We start from the raw sequence: 15,111 nt of genomic DNA, 5'->3' as shown, positions 1-15,111 counted from the left end.
CTAACAATATAAGGGAGAAACAGCAGTAACAGTGTGCTTCTGGATGGAAGTGGGGGGAGAGAAGTACCAGACTCTGGATGGAAGTGGGGGGGGGGGAGAGAAAGGTCAGATGCTGAATAGAGGTTGAGCCAAAGAGGACAGATGCTGGATGGAAGGGGGAGAGAGAGGGGGCAGATGCTGGATGGAGAGAGAGGAGAGAAAGAGGGCACACAGAAAGAAGGCACACACTGGAAGAAAAGGGGGAGAGAAAAGGGACACATGCTGGATGGAAGTGGGAGAGAAAGGGGGCAAATGCTGGATGGTGGGTGGAGAGGAAGAAAGAGGATAGAGTTAGTGAGAGACTGGGAAATAAGAAGTGAAATAGGAGAGCCAGAGTGAGGGAAAGAAATGGCAAGCTGTAGGTAGATATAGTAAAAAAAGAAAGGAGGGGGATTGAAGACTGTATACTAGGAATGAATTAAATCTGGACAGAGGCAGAAAGAAAGCTGAAATGAAAAGGAGAAGAAAAGAGAGAAAAATGGCAAACGGACTGGAAATCTTGGTGAGAGAGTTAAGAAGATAACAGGGAAAGCAGAAACAAGAGACTGGGATCAACACAATTAGAAAAAGTAAATGGCCAGACAACAAAGATAGGAAAAAATTATTTTAGTTTTAGTTTAGGATAAAGTAATATGGTAGCTGTGTTAATAAAGTTAATAAATATAGAAAATGGAACTAAAGCAATATCTTTGGGCCCTGTTTACTAAGCCGTACTAGAGGCGCACTAGTGTTTTTAGTATGTGCTAAACTGTAGCTCACGCTAACAATGTACATGACCATAATATTCCTATGGCGTCTACACGGTTAGTGCTACTAATTTTTAGCATGTGCTAAAAACACTAGAGCACCTTAGTAAACAGGGACCATAATCTTTATTGGACTAATTTTAATACATTTTTTGACTAATATTTGGAGACCAAACCCTCCTTTCTCATGTCAGAACATGATACCATAACAGCAGTCTACTGTCCTGACCTGAGGAAAGAGGTTTTGGCCTCGGAAAGCTAATTAAAAAGTACATGCCACACTGGGAAAAGCAGAGAAGGCAAAAGTAGAGACTAATAGACGATTCACCACTGGAGACGTGAGTCCAACAACAGTCTTTATTATATCAGAGATAACGACCCGACACAGGCCGTGTTTCGACGCTAAAAAGCGTCTGCATCAGGGGTCAATAAATACACCAAGTAATGAATGCAAAGCGAAGAGTCCTACTTGTATATGTGTTGTCAACTCACTGATCACATAGCACCAAACAGAATATGCTGGATACAAACTATCAGATACAAACTTGGGAAAAGACCAAGGGTCCATCGAGCCCAGCATCCTGTCCACGACAGCGGCCAATCCAGGCCAAGGGCACCTGGCTCCAGTCCAAAAAAAATGGTACCATCATTGTATTTTTCATTTTTTTGTTTTATTTGTATTTGTTAACTTATAATGTAGTGATTGCACAGTATAGGGAATATGCATCACTTTTTCTCTTTCTCTGGAGTTGCATTGTGGCTTTTTGGGAGTTCAGTTTAATATTTGTCTGCATATTTTTAGTTTGAATTTGTGGTTAATTATTTTATACTGTGTGAGGGTGTTCTGTATATATGAAACAGACATGGTTTTCTCTTAGCATTAACTGTGCAGGATGAATCTGTACTAATCAGCTTTTTTAGTTCTCCAATAGGGTTTATTGATGTTCTAGTACCTATTGCAGTATTTGTGGTGCTGTGTTTTCCTAAGTAGGTGCTTGTGATGTGACTCGTGGAAATTATGCTGCTATTATGGTACGATAGACTTGATCTTTAGGTTCCGAGTGACATTTGTAGTGTTTAGTAGTACTTTAAGGTATGCCTGGTATTGGATTTTGGACTTGAATTTAAATCGCAGCTTTCTCAGTAATAGCTCAAGGCAAGTTACATTCAAATATTTTCCTGTCCCTGGAGGACTTAAAATTTAAGTTTTGTACTTGATTCAATGGAGGGTTAAGGGCCTCTTTTATCAAGCCACGCTAGTGGCTCCCGGTGTGACTTCGAAAAAAAGATGGCGTTGGAGGCCAAATCACATAGTAAAAACTTTTTTAGGTTTATTAAAAGCAGGAAGCCGGCAAAAGAATTGGTTGGACCGCTAGATGACCGAGGAGTAAAAGGGGCGATCAGGGAAGACAAAGTCGTAGCGGAGAGATTAAATGAATTCTTTGCTTCAGTCTTCACCGAGGAAGATTTGGGTGGGATACCGGTGCCAGAAATGGAATTCGAAGCTGACGAGTCAGAGAAACTTAATGAATTCTCTGTAAACCTGGAGAATGTAATGGGGCAGTTCTAAAAACTGAAGAGTAGCAAATCTACTGGACTGGATGGTATTCATCCCAGAGTACTGATAGAACTGAAAAATGAACTTGCGGAGCTATTGTTAGTAATATGTAATTTATCCTTAAAATAGAGCATGGTACCAGAAGATTGGAGGGTGGCCAATGTAACGCCGATTTTTTAAAAAGGTTCCAGAGGAGATCCGGGAAATTATAGACCGGTGAGTCTAACGTCAGTGCCGGGCAAAATGGTAGAGACTATTATAAAGAACAAAATTACAGAGCATATTCAAAAGCATGGATTAATGAGACAAAGTCAACATAGATTTAGTGAAGGGAAATCTTGCCTCACCAATCTACTACATTTCTTTGAAGGGGTGAACAAACATGTGGATAAAGGTGAGCTGGTTGATATTGTGTATCTGGATTTTCAGAAGGTGTTTGACAAAGTGCCTCATGAAAGACTCCAGAGGAAATTGGAGAGTCATGAGATAGCAGGTAGTGTTCTATTGTGGATTAAAAACTGGTTAAAAGATAGAAAACAGAGAGTAGGGTAAAATGGTCAGTATTCTCAATGGAGAAGGGTAGTTAGTGGAGTTCCCCAGGGGTCTGTGCTGGGACTGCTGCTTTTTAATATATTTATAAATGACCTAGAGATGGGAGTAACTAGTGAGGTAATTAAATTTGCTGATGACACAAAGTTATTCAAAGTCGTTAAATCGTGGGAGGATTGTGAAAAATTACAAGAGGACCTTACGAGACTGGGAGACTGGGCAACTGGGCGTCTAAATGGCAGATGACGTTTAAATGTGAGCAAGTGCAAAGTGATGCATGTGGGAAAGAGGAACCCGAATTATAGCTATGTCATGCAAAGTTCCACGTTAGGAGTCACAGACCAAGAATGGATCTAGGTGTCGTCGTTTATGATACGTCGAAACCTTCTGCTCAGTGTGCTGCTGCGGCTAAGAAAGCAAATAGAATGTTAGGTATTCCCCTCCGAAGGGACACCACCTTGTAAGTGGTGGAGGGGCTTCCGTGTTTCAATGACTCAGAGGGCTATGCTGTAGGGTTACCCATATCAGACAGGCCTCTGAGGAGAAACCAGACAAAGAGTGTCCAAACTTGGAGGATCCAAGATGGTGTTGAGGGAGGACGTATGCTAGTTGAGTTCCTGTTTTACACCAGAATGCCTGAAGAAGAGGGCGCACTCCCCAGAGAATGGGGAAGAGAAAAGGCAAAGCCGTGGTGCTGTCCTCCTCGAACACGGCTGGGGTTCCCACCACTTCTCAGTCTATTTTGGAGAGATTCGGGGTCATAACATCGGGGATATCGGTTCTTGCTTCGGGGAACAGCAAGGCTTTATTGCCAAATCTCGGTGGAGGGAGTGACTTTGAGTCCTCCTGTTGGCATGACCCCTTCAAGACACGGAAATAGTAATGCTTCGCTATGGAGGTCAATAATGGAAACGCCCGAAGTGGGTTAGGATTTTCATGTGACCCGAGGAGGTCCTGGCGCAGCATCGACTCGGATAATAAACCAACTGGGGGATTGGAGAGTGAGCTCTTCCCCCGAAGATATCTGGAGTGGTTTCTGTGGAGAAATTGGACTTGGTGAAGCCAATAATGTCATAATGGACGTACTATAGGAACTGCAGCAGAATGTGAATAACTCTCTTCTTCAGATGTTTAAAATTTTTCACTATGTGAGTTAAAGAATTTATATTAATACTTATCTAACAAAGTGGAAGTCCAAGATATGAAAATAGAGACTTTGATTACGGAAATGGCTTCTCTATGAAAATCAGATAATTTGGTAATGAAGAATAGTTATCTTTCTTGTAAAAATTGGAATTTCTGGAGAACCAATTAAGGGAAAATAACTTGAGAATGATAAATTTACCTATAATATCCTATATACAGTGGTGGAAATAAGTATTTGATCCCTTGCTGATTTTGTAAGTTTGCCCACTGACAAAGACATGAGCAGCCCATAATTGAAGGGTAGGTTATTGGTAACAGTGAGAGATAGCACATCACAAATTAAATCCGGAAAATCACATTGTGGAAAGTATATGAATTTATTTGCATTCTGCAGAGGGAAATAAGTATTTAATCCCTCTGGCAAACAAGACCTAATACTTGGTGGCAAAACCCTTGTTGGCAAGCACAGCGGTCAGACGTCTTCTGTAGTTGATGATGAGGTTTGCACACATGTCAGGAGGAATTTTGGTCCACTCCTCTTTGCAGATCATCTCTAAATCATTAAGAGTTCTGGGCTGTCGCTTGGCAACTCGCAGCTTCAGCTCCCTCCATAAGTTTTCAATGGGATTAAGGTCTGGTGACTGGCTAGGCCACTCCATGACCCTAATGTGCTTCTTCCTGAGCCACTCCTTTGTTGCCTTGGCTGTATGTTTTGGGTCATTGTCGTGCTGGAAGACCCAGCCACGACCCATTTTTAAGGCCCTGGCGGAGGGAAGGAGGTTGTCACTCAGAATTGTACGGTACATGGCCCCATCCATTCTCCCATTGATGCGGTGAAGTAGTCCTGTGCCCTTAGCAGAGAAACACCCCCAAAACATAACATTTCCACCTCCATGCTTGACAGTGGGGACGGTGTTCTTTGGGTCATAGGCAGCATTTCTCTTCCTCCAAACACGGCGAGTTGAGTTCATGCCAAAGAGCTCAATTTTTGTCTCATCTGACCACAGCACCTTCTCCCAATCACTCTCGACATCATCCAGGTGTTCACTGGCAAACTTCAGACGGGCCGTCACATGTGCCTTCCGGAGCAGGGGGACCTTGCGGGCACTGCAGGATTGCAATCCGTTATGTCGTAATGTGTTACCAATGGTTTTCGTGGTGACAGTGGTCCCAGCTGCCTTGAGATCATTGACAAGTTCCCCCCTTGTAGTTGTAGGCTGATTTCTAACCTTCCTCATGATCAAGGATACCCCACGAGGTGAGATTTTGCGTGGAGCCCCAGATCTTTGTCGATTGACAGTCATTTTGTACTTCTTCCATTTTCTTACTATGGCACCAACAGTTGTCTCCTTCTCGCCCAGCGTCTTACTGATGGTTTTGTAGCCCATTCCAGCCTTGTGCAGGTGTATGATCTTGTCCCTGACATCCTTAGACAGCTCCTTGCTCTTGGCCATTTTGTAGAGGTTAGAGTCTGACTGATTCACTGAGTCTGTGGACAGGTGTCTTTCTTACAGGTGACCATTGCCGACAGCTGTCTGTCATGCAGGTAACGAGTTGATTTGGAGCATCTACCTGGTCTGTAGGGGCCAGATCTCTTACTGGTTGGTGGGGGATCAAATACTTATTTCCCTCTGCAGAATGCAAATAAATTCATATACTTTCCACAATGTGATTTTCCGGATTTAATTTGTGATGTGCTATCTCTCACTGTTACCAATAACCTACCCTTCAATTATGGGCTGCTCATGTCTTTGTCAGTGGGCAAACTTATAAAATCAGCAAGGGATCAAATACTTATTTCCACCACTGTATCAGCTACTGAATTCTTGAAGAAATATTTCTCTGATACTTTGCTAATACCTTCTGATAGCCACCTTTTGGTGACTAAAATTATATTTTCTTTAAAATCTTCTTTATCAGAGAAAAGAGATGTAAGTTTAACTGACATTTTGGAAAATTCAGAAGTTATAGATAGAGTTATTATTAGTGACTTTCGTCTTTGATTTAGATAGGAACAATGTTTTGAAATTGTATTTCCGATACATGGTTGATAGTTTTTTGGGTTCAAAGATGCATATATTTCCTGACACATCAAGGGAATCGCAGACTGGGAGGTGTGAGGTCTTGGCTTTTAAGCCAGGAATCATTGCCCTAGGTGGGACCTTCCTAGCGTGATTCCCTTGTAAGTGTTTTATTTCCTTATTACTTATTTGTTTGAACCTAAGAAATTATAACAGTTTGTGGAAACAGATGAAGAATCCTCTGCAGCAACTTCCTTCAGTTACCACTGAACCGGCTGCAATAACCGATTAACCTTCCTCCCTCAGAAAATGTGAAGAGTAAGATTAACCATTTTGAGTTTTTCTTATTTTCTTTAAGATTGCTTTCCTGATCTTGGATCTTCCAATTGTGGACAATTATGTAAATATATATTGTTGAGAGAAAATGTTTTCCTTTTTATATTAATTTCTGTATTTCCTTACATTTATGTGATAAATGTGAATGTAATTAAGTAAAATGATAAATAAAATAAAAAAAGAATGTTAGGTATTATTAGGAAAGGAATGGAAAACAAAAATGAGGATGTTATAATGCCTTTGTATCACACCATGGTGCGACCACACCTCGAATATTGTGTTCAATTCTGGTTGCCGCATCTAAAAAAAGGTATAGTGGAATTAGAAAAAGTGCAGAGAAGGGCAACGAAAATGATAAAGGGGATGGGACAACTTCCCTATGAGGAAAGGCTAAAGCGGCTAGGGCTCTTCAGCTTGGAGAAAAGGCGGCTGAGGGGAGATATGATAGAGGTCTATAAAATAATGAGTGGTTGAACAGGTAGATGTGAAGCGTCTGTTTACGCTTTCCAAAAATACTAGAACTAGAACTAGGGGGCATGCAATGAAGCTACAATGTAGTAAATTTAAAACGAATCAGAGAAAATTTTTCTTCACTCAACGTGTAATTAAACTCTGGAATTTGTTGCCAGAGAATGTGGTAAAGGCGGTTATCTTAGCGGAGTTTAAAAAAGGTTTGGACGGCTTCCTAAAGAAAAAGTCCATAGACCATTATTAAATGGACTTGGGGAAAATTCACTATTTTTAGGATAAGCAGTATAGAATGTTTTTTGGGATCTTGCCAGGTATTTGTGACCTGGATTGGCCACTGTTGGAAACAGGATGCTGGGCTCGATGGACCTTTGGTCTTTCCCAGTATGGCAATAATTATGTAAAGCCCATTCGCTTTGAAAGGACTCCGTCATCATTGCTGCATGGGAAAAAGAGGCCCTAAGGGGCCCTTTTACTAAGCGGTGGTAAGCCCAATGTGGGCTTACTGGTCGCTAAACAGAAAGTACCGCCGGGCTACTGCAGCAGCCCGGCGCTGGGTTACCATGGGAGCCCTTATTGCCACCTCAATGGTGGCAGTAAGGGCTCCCCCCCCAAACGGCCGCTCGGCAAGTGCTTTACTTGCAGCCCGGCCATTTTCTGCAGGAAAGAGAGACTTCCCTTTTACCCGCTGTGGTAAAAAGGGGCCACGACACAGGTGATAAACACGCACCGATACCATCGCAGGCCCCCTTTTCCTGCAGCTTGTCAAAAGGGGCCCTAAGTGACTTGTCCAAGATTTCAAGGAGCAGCAGTGGCCTCCCCATCTCTCAGCTTGCAGCTCTATTAGGTACAGCTAATACAGAGAGCATATATTATCTATATTAACTGTACCTACTCTTAGGTAGCTTAACCACTTACTAAAGGTTAGCTGAGCTGGAGGCTGGTGGCCATTTGGCAACTTTGCAAAAACATTGATAGGTAAATTAATTTATGGTTACCAGTAAACTCAGGATTTCTGTTATAGTGCTGCTAAATATCACTGTTCACATGGCCAGTGAGCAGTTGCTGGATGGGTGTGTGTTATCTGTAAAAAATGCTCACAATGTAATGTAACAGAAAATTTATTCTCTTGTCATCTTCAGTCCTTAGAGGGAACATTGCTCCAACTTCTCCATCTTCCTTGTCCCCCACAACAAGTTTAGTACTTTGCCTCCCTTCTCCAGGGCACCTCGGGGTGGCGATAGTCCAAATGGCACAGCACCAAAAGCATTGAGTCTAGCAAGTCCGGGGCCTTGAGCATGAACTAGGAAGTTTGGAAGGGGAAGGAGCAAGGACCTGTGCCTGCTGTCTTCTGTGCTTTTGGTGCTGTGCCAGTTGGAGTATCGCCACCTCAAGGAAGGAAGGTAAGGCATGCTCTCTTATGCAGGGAGGTGGAGAGAAGTGCTGGAGACTACAGGGAAGACTACAGGGAAGAGGAGGAGAAAAATGCTGGGCACCATGGAGGGGGGGGGGGGGGATTCAAAGGTATGGAAGGATGCTGGATGCAGTGGGAGGAGGGTGACTTTGGGATGGTAGGTGATGGGAGGTTTTGAAGCTGGGGGTGGAGCATGGATGGGGTTGGGGGCAGAGCTTGCCCCCCCCCAAGCAAAAAGGCATTGTGAAACCATACGGATGTCGAGGGGTCCCCAAACCCTCTGTCATCCAAATAGGTCAGTAACTTTATAGTTTCTAGTTCCTATGGGCTTCAGACTCATTCCTTATGCCTTGGTTATGCTACTCTGAGTGATATAGCATATAGACTTCTATTGATGGGTCGTATATTGCCAAGGTACTTGCTACAAGGCTTTTCCCTGAAGATAAAAGGTCAGAAGCCGGGGAGGATCTAGAGCAGGAATGGGCAACCTTTATACACAGAGGGCCACATGAATGTTAGTACTATCCCTGGCAGGCCGCAACATTACATAATGTTAGAACTGATAATGCATAGAGCTCCATAGACCTGTGATAAATAAATACAGTAAAAATTTAAATGATGAAAACAAACTGCAAGAGTGGCTATTTTGAAAATATTTGCAAAATATAGTATTTAAACTTACCAACACACTGGTTTATGACATTTTCTCTGTATACTTCCCATGGTCTGCAGGCTGCAAGTTGCCCAACCCTGTCTAGAACCTAAGACGTGGTTTCAACTTTGGGTCAAGGATTTAAAGTGAAAGGGAGTTTCTCTCTATGCTAGCTCCTCCCACTAGTGCACTCGCAGCTTCTCCTAACACAGTGGTTCCCAAACCTGGTCCTGGAGGCACCCCAGCCAGTCAGGTTTTCAGGACATCCACAATGAATATTCATGAGAGAGATTTGCATGCAGTAGAATCAGTGCATGCAAATCTCTCTCATGAATATTCATTGTGGATGTCCTGAAAACCTGACTGGCTGCGGTGCCTCCAGGACCAGGTTTGGGAACCACTGTCCTAATGTATTCTTCTTTCTAGTAGAGGTTGGAATGTTCATTTGGTCAACTAGAAATCTGACTGCATGCTACTGAAGTCAGACTAAATTTTATTCTGTTTGTCAGGTAGTGGCACTGTGAATTTCCAAGCAAGCTTTCACTCCTGCTGGATTCTTGTGGCTTTTATGCAGTGTTATTCATTAAATATTTGGGTGAATCTTTTTATTTTTCTTTTATTGATTTTTATTGTAACTGTTAATTGTAATTATTTTGTTTTCTTTTATTGTATTATTTATTGTATTTGGGGTTTTTTTTTTTATCACAAGGAGGTATATAAATACTAATTGTTATTGTTATTATTAACCACACTCTAACTCTGGATACTTTCTCTCCTCAGCCTTTCAAAGAACCAGATTCCTAAACAGACTCTGAGGAATTATTCCATGTAAGTTTGCCAGTATAGTGCAATTATCTCATCACAGAGGGGTATTCGGTGGAACATCTACATTCAGACAGGGACAAAGAATGCCTCCAAACCAAATCTCAAGCATTCTCATATTTTGAGTGTCAAAATAAAATGTCAATTATTTTGATCATTAGCAAATAAATTCCAGTCTCTGGCTTTTTTAGGGTGTGAAGGCAAAGTCTTGAGCCCTTGGAACAATCCATTTGTGTCCAACCTTGAGCCCTTGGAACAATCCATTTGTGTTTCTGTCACCACAATTGGTGCAGCCTCATTTATGCTCATGTTAATGGCAACAAACATGGGCAATTAGTAGTGTGAAGGAGTGAAGGAGGCAGCCTGTGTGCTCATCCTTTGCATGCCCCCTGTCAGGTGAAACTGCTGAATCATGACCCTCCTTCACACTGTAAGTAATGCCCAAGGAGGTTTAATGACAGGAGGCAGCATGAGTCTGTCTGGCCCATTATGTGGACTGAAACCAGTAGGCGGAGCTTGTCACCCCATCAGTTACATTGTTATGGGTGTACCAAGATGGCAGCAACTGAATTGGGGAGAACCTCCTTGGGTGGAGTGGGTGGAGACCGGCTTCAGTTTTGTGACATCATGTCGTTTCTGTCATTAAACCTCCCTGGTAATGCCATCAAGGTCCTCTCAACCTCCATGACACCACAGTGCACTATGACTCAAACTAACCCTACCACTTCCCCTCCCTCTGGCTGATATAGAATATTGATCTACCCTGCCCCTTCTTTCCTCTCTCCCTCCCATTAGTATAGACTAATCTTCCCATGTGCCTACTTCTGACACCATATACGCTGCTCTAGATACTCTGATTAGCTTTTCCCCCACAGTGATGCTTCTAAATACTGCTTCCTCTCCTGTGATGTCTCACATCCAAATCCTATGCCATTTCCCTTAGTGTAGTTTAGCTACCAATATGATACTGTATATCATCCTGTGACAAGGCGATTCACACAACTTTCCCTCTGGACAGGTCTTACTCTTCTTGTCTCCACTTTTTTACCCTGCTCTCTATGACTCCTTGAACTCTTTTACTCATCCCCTTAAATCTACCTTATTGCCCAGCCTCATCCCTAAGTGACACTCTGCATCTTCATCTCTCACTCATAATGCCTTCAATTCCTCGCCCCTTCAACTTAGGAGCTCTCTATATTTCACCCAGGGATTTCTGGAATTTGTATCAATTGCCCAGTCTCTGGGGAAATAGCTGAAATCTCTTGACACAGGCCTGGTTGTTTACTGCTCCAGGCCCTCTCCCTCAGGCAGCATACAGGGAACAGGAGAAGGGCTGGTGAAGGGAGCAGAGTAGTTGTTCCGGGGCAGAGGGAGCATGAAAACCAAGAGCCGGCAGGCGCGCGGCACCCTCCCCCAGCGGCGTGCACCCGGGGGGTTCTTTCGCCGGGGGGGCGTCGCGCTGTTCCGGGGGGCGGGGCGCATCGGCGATCCGCCCCGGGTGTCAGCCCCCCCCCCCAGGAACACCACTGACACCTGGTTTGACAGGCGTAAACGCAGACGCCTTAAGTTAGGCGCAGATTAGGCAGGTGCTATTCTGTAAAGTGCAGATACCCTCAATAGAATAGCGCTCGCTGCATCATTGTTTCTGCACTGATTTTTCTGTGCAGTATACTGATTCTAGTCCATAACTTCTAAACGTATCTACTAATAAAGTATTTTAAACTAGTGATTGTAACAGAATCCTCCCAATTCCGCCACCTAAAGTAAAATAGAGAAAACAGAACGTTTTAAGTTTAAAAAAAAAAAAGAATGGCAAAATTCTTCCTTTAGAGCACTGTTTTTTATTTGCAGTGGCAAAAGGCAAAAAAAACCCTGTTCTAGCACTTCATTAAAAAATATATACTTTTAGTGCTAATAAAAAGCAAATATCCTGTTCTTCACAGTTCTACTTATTTTCTTTTTAATGCAGTAGTATGTATCACTTCCATTTTAGCATAGAGGTGAAGTTTATTTCAATTTTTCCATAATGGAGGAGTGACCTAGTGGTTAGGGTGGTGGACTTTGGTCCTGAGGAACTGAGTTCAATTCCCACTTCAAGCACAGGCAGGTCCTTGTGGCTCTGGGCAAGTCACTTAACCCTCCATTGCCCCATGTAAGCCGCATTGAGCCTACCATGAGTGGGAAAGCGTGGGGTACAAATGTAACAAAAAAAACAATTCCCAGGTCAGCATGGCTTTTTTTTTAAAAATCTCCTGTGTGCTATGTTTCTCATTACTTTACTATATCCAAAGGAAAGTTAAACACAGAAGTAAAAAATGTAACGCAGAGTTTTTTTTTCACATTCTCATTGTGTAGGCCTATTTCGAAGTAAAATACTGATACAGCCCGAGTCAAGTTATCCCTAACACTGATCCTCATCTGGTTTCACCTGCATGAATGGGGCATTGCAACTGTACAGTCCCTCCACTACTGGCATAACAACTCCCAACATGTAATGGGGGTGGGGGTGGGGGTGGGGGTGGGGAGGAAAAAAAAACCTAAAATTGTCTAAGCCTGATCCAGAGGACTCGGAGCTGTTTGATCATCTAAACAATGCCTTGCTTTGAGTTTTGACCTCTAAAATCTAAAATGAGTACACATGACCCCCTCTCAATTTTATCTGCAGGTTTTACAATGGGAAAAGTAAAAAAAAAAAATTCAACAGCAGCCCCTTACCCATAGCACTGCAGCTGCAGGAATGACAACATGGTGCTGAAGACCTTCCCTAAGGAAATGGAGACTAGATAACACTCGAAAGCATCAAACCCACCAGAACCTTTGCTGGAGGGAGAGAGGACATCATTTTTTCTGTTTTTTTTGCAGACTGTGATAGTTTTTAATGAGCCAGTGGAAGAATTTCTGATGTGTAACAGTTTTCCAGACCCAGAAATGCAGGAGTACAGTCACCCCTTTTTATTCAACACATCTTTGAGCAGATGGATACCAATTGTAAAATATTTAAATGTGATCCTGGAAACAGGATGCAATTATAATGTATAAATACACTTTGATGTCTGCTGCTGTGTAAAATAAAGTCATTTTCTTTATGAGTTTGCTGCATAATGGCCCAGTCCTGGAAGAGGAAGAGAGGGGAAATCCAGGGCTGGATTAAGAATGCCCATTTACTACCCTCTGGTGTGCTCTGCTAGCTGGAATGTTGATTTCCAAGGGCAAAGGTTTTCAAGTCCAAGCAATGTACTAGGTGGATGAGATAAGATATAAAGCCTAGACTGGTCTGAAAATCTCCTTTCAGGAAGCAGGGTCATGTAGAAGGGTGCCTTGATACAGCTTCTTCACAAGAAATCTTCATATAGCCCATCAACACCCTAAGCCCAGTTCTCAAGGGCCCTTAAGAGGTCAGATTTTCAGGATTACCTTTGAATACAATGGAGGGAGGTAGTATGTATTAAGGATATGCAACTGCTGTTTCCTAAAAGTTCATTTGGTGTCTGTTCTGGCCCTATTTGTATGTTATTTATGAATATTTGTATGAAGGTAGGCTGTTTGTTGTTCATGAATACATGTTAAGCATTGTCTGTAATAGATTACTCCTGCCAGAATTCTGCGTGACTGCAGAGTGCAGAATTTGTGCTCTCCCCCTGCCTGATGCTGCTGCTCGACCCCTACACCGCTACATGCCTTATAAAGTTTGAGGGAGTGCAGTATCTTTTGTATGATCCTTTGCAGTTTGAGATTTATAGAAGGGAAGACATGTGTGCTGGCTAATCCTTCATAGCTGAAGTCAGGGATGGTTTTTCACTCTCAAATTTCAAGTTTATTCAGTTTGATATACTGCAAATCAATAAAATCAGCTAAGCGGTTTACAATAGTAAAAAATGGGAAATGAGAGTGACATACAATAGAATAGAAAGAATATGAAATACAGATGAGAACAGTAAAGGTTATAATTCATAATACGGAGTTAAGAAAGGAGAAAGGTCAGGCTGTATCCTGCTGTGTATCTCAAGCCCTCCACCTCCTCTTCACCTGGCATGCAGTGGTGGGATCAGATCTCAAGATGAATAGCACAACGAAAAGAGATGAGTCTTAAGGGCATCTTGAAATCTCTGATAAGATGATTGTAGATGCAAAAGCAAAGGCAAGTGGTTCCACAGAGAAGATCCACACACGCCAACAAAAAAGTACAATTCCTTATGAACCAAATTCAAAGAAGTCCAAAGAATAACGAAGGGACGTTGGCCAACCAGAAAAACAATACAGTCCAGAAGTAAATTGGAACAGTTTTATTGGACAGATATCAAAGACAATACAGACTTTACATGAAACCATGCATTGGCAACAAGGTACCTGCCTCAGGAGTCAATGTATCTGATGTGAGATATCTGTATGTATCAATGAAACGTTTAAGCAGAAATCGATTAAAAACTTTCTTGTGAGCTGAAAATAGAGGGTTCGTTTAATGCTAACATTTTAAGCTCATGGATTTCTGCTTAAACGTTTCATTGTTGATACATAAAGATATCTCACATCAGATACATTGACCCCTGAGGCAGGCATCTTGTTGCCAATGCATGGTTTCATGTAAAGTCTGTATTGTCTTTGATATCTGTCCAATAAAACTGTTGCAATTTACCTCTGGACTATATTGTTTTTCTGGTTGGCCAACGTCCCTTCCCTACTCTTTAGACTTCTTTTTCACAGAGAAGGTACCATAACAGTAAAGATAAAGGTCTGAACAGTATCTGGTCCAATTTGGCAGAAGGAGGGAACCACCAAAAGATGATGATGAGAATAAAGGGTCCGGGGGAAAGCACAGGAGATTAGCAAATGTGAGAGGACAATGGAAGACTGGATAAGTGAATTTTCTTCCTCATTCTATAACAAGTAGTCTAACATTAGGTGCCAGGTCCACATGTATGTTACAGAATACAAGCACTTACATGTGAGAATGCTACAGTTACGTGTGTATGTACTAGCTACATGCTCAGAGGTATTCTATAATTTATGTACACAAGTGATATAGGACTAGCTTCTATATATGTTGCCTGAAAAATCAGCACCAAAAATATTTCTGCCTAGGCGTATTCTGTAAACCGTGCCTAGATTTAGGCACAGTTTATAGAATACGCCGAGCCGGATTATAGAATATGCCTAGTGGCTATGCCTGCACCTAACTCTAGGCGCTTCCATTTATGCCAAGTCAAACTTGGTGTAAATACTTGTGCCTAAGTTAGGCATAGAGCAGGTGTATTCTATAATCGTGCAGGTAGATTTTTCAAAACACCCACGGGCTGCCGACTCCACACCCATGGCCACGCCCCCTTTGTGGCAGTGCGCACCACTTTACAGAATATGCCTAG

At 42.4% G+C, this 15,111-nt stretch overlaps 1 protein-coding gene across 2 annotated transcripts in view; it reads left to right on the top strand.

Moving 5' to 3' along the window:
- Positions 1-14,035, top strand: part of LOC115463444 (NACHT, LRR and PYD domains-containing protein 3-like) — a 95,611-nt gene extending 81,576 nt beyond the window's left edge. For both annotated transcript variants that reach the window (XM_030193939.1, XM_030193940.1), the window contains 2 exons: positions 9,710-9,757; positions 12,417-14,035. In XM_030193939.1, the coding sequence (XP_030049799.1) occupies positions 9,710-9,757; positions 12,417-12,492 (124 nt within the window). In that variant the 3' untranslated portion in view covers positions 12,493-14,035. The remainder of the gene's footprint in view (positions 1-9,709; positions 9,758-12,416) is intronic.
- Positions 14,036-15,111: the final 1,076 nt, after the last annotated feature.

Source organism: Microcaecilia unicolor, chromosome 2, assembly GCF_901765095.1.
Source record: "Microcaecilia unicolor chromosome 2, aMicUni1.1, whole genome shotgun sequence".
NCBI lineage: Eukaryota > Metazoa > Chordata > Amphibia > Gymnophiona > Siphonopidae > Microcaecilia > Microcaecilia unicolor.
Note: the sequence above shows the minus strand (reverse complement) of the source record. Positions and strands in the feature narration are given on the sequence as shown.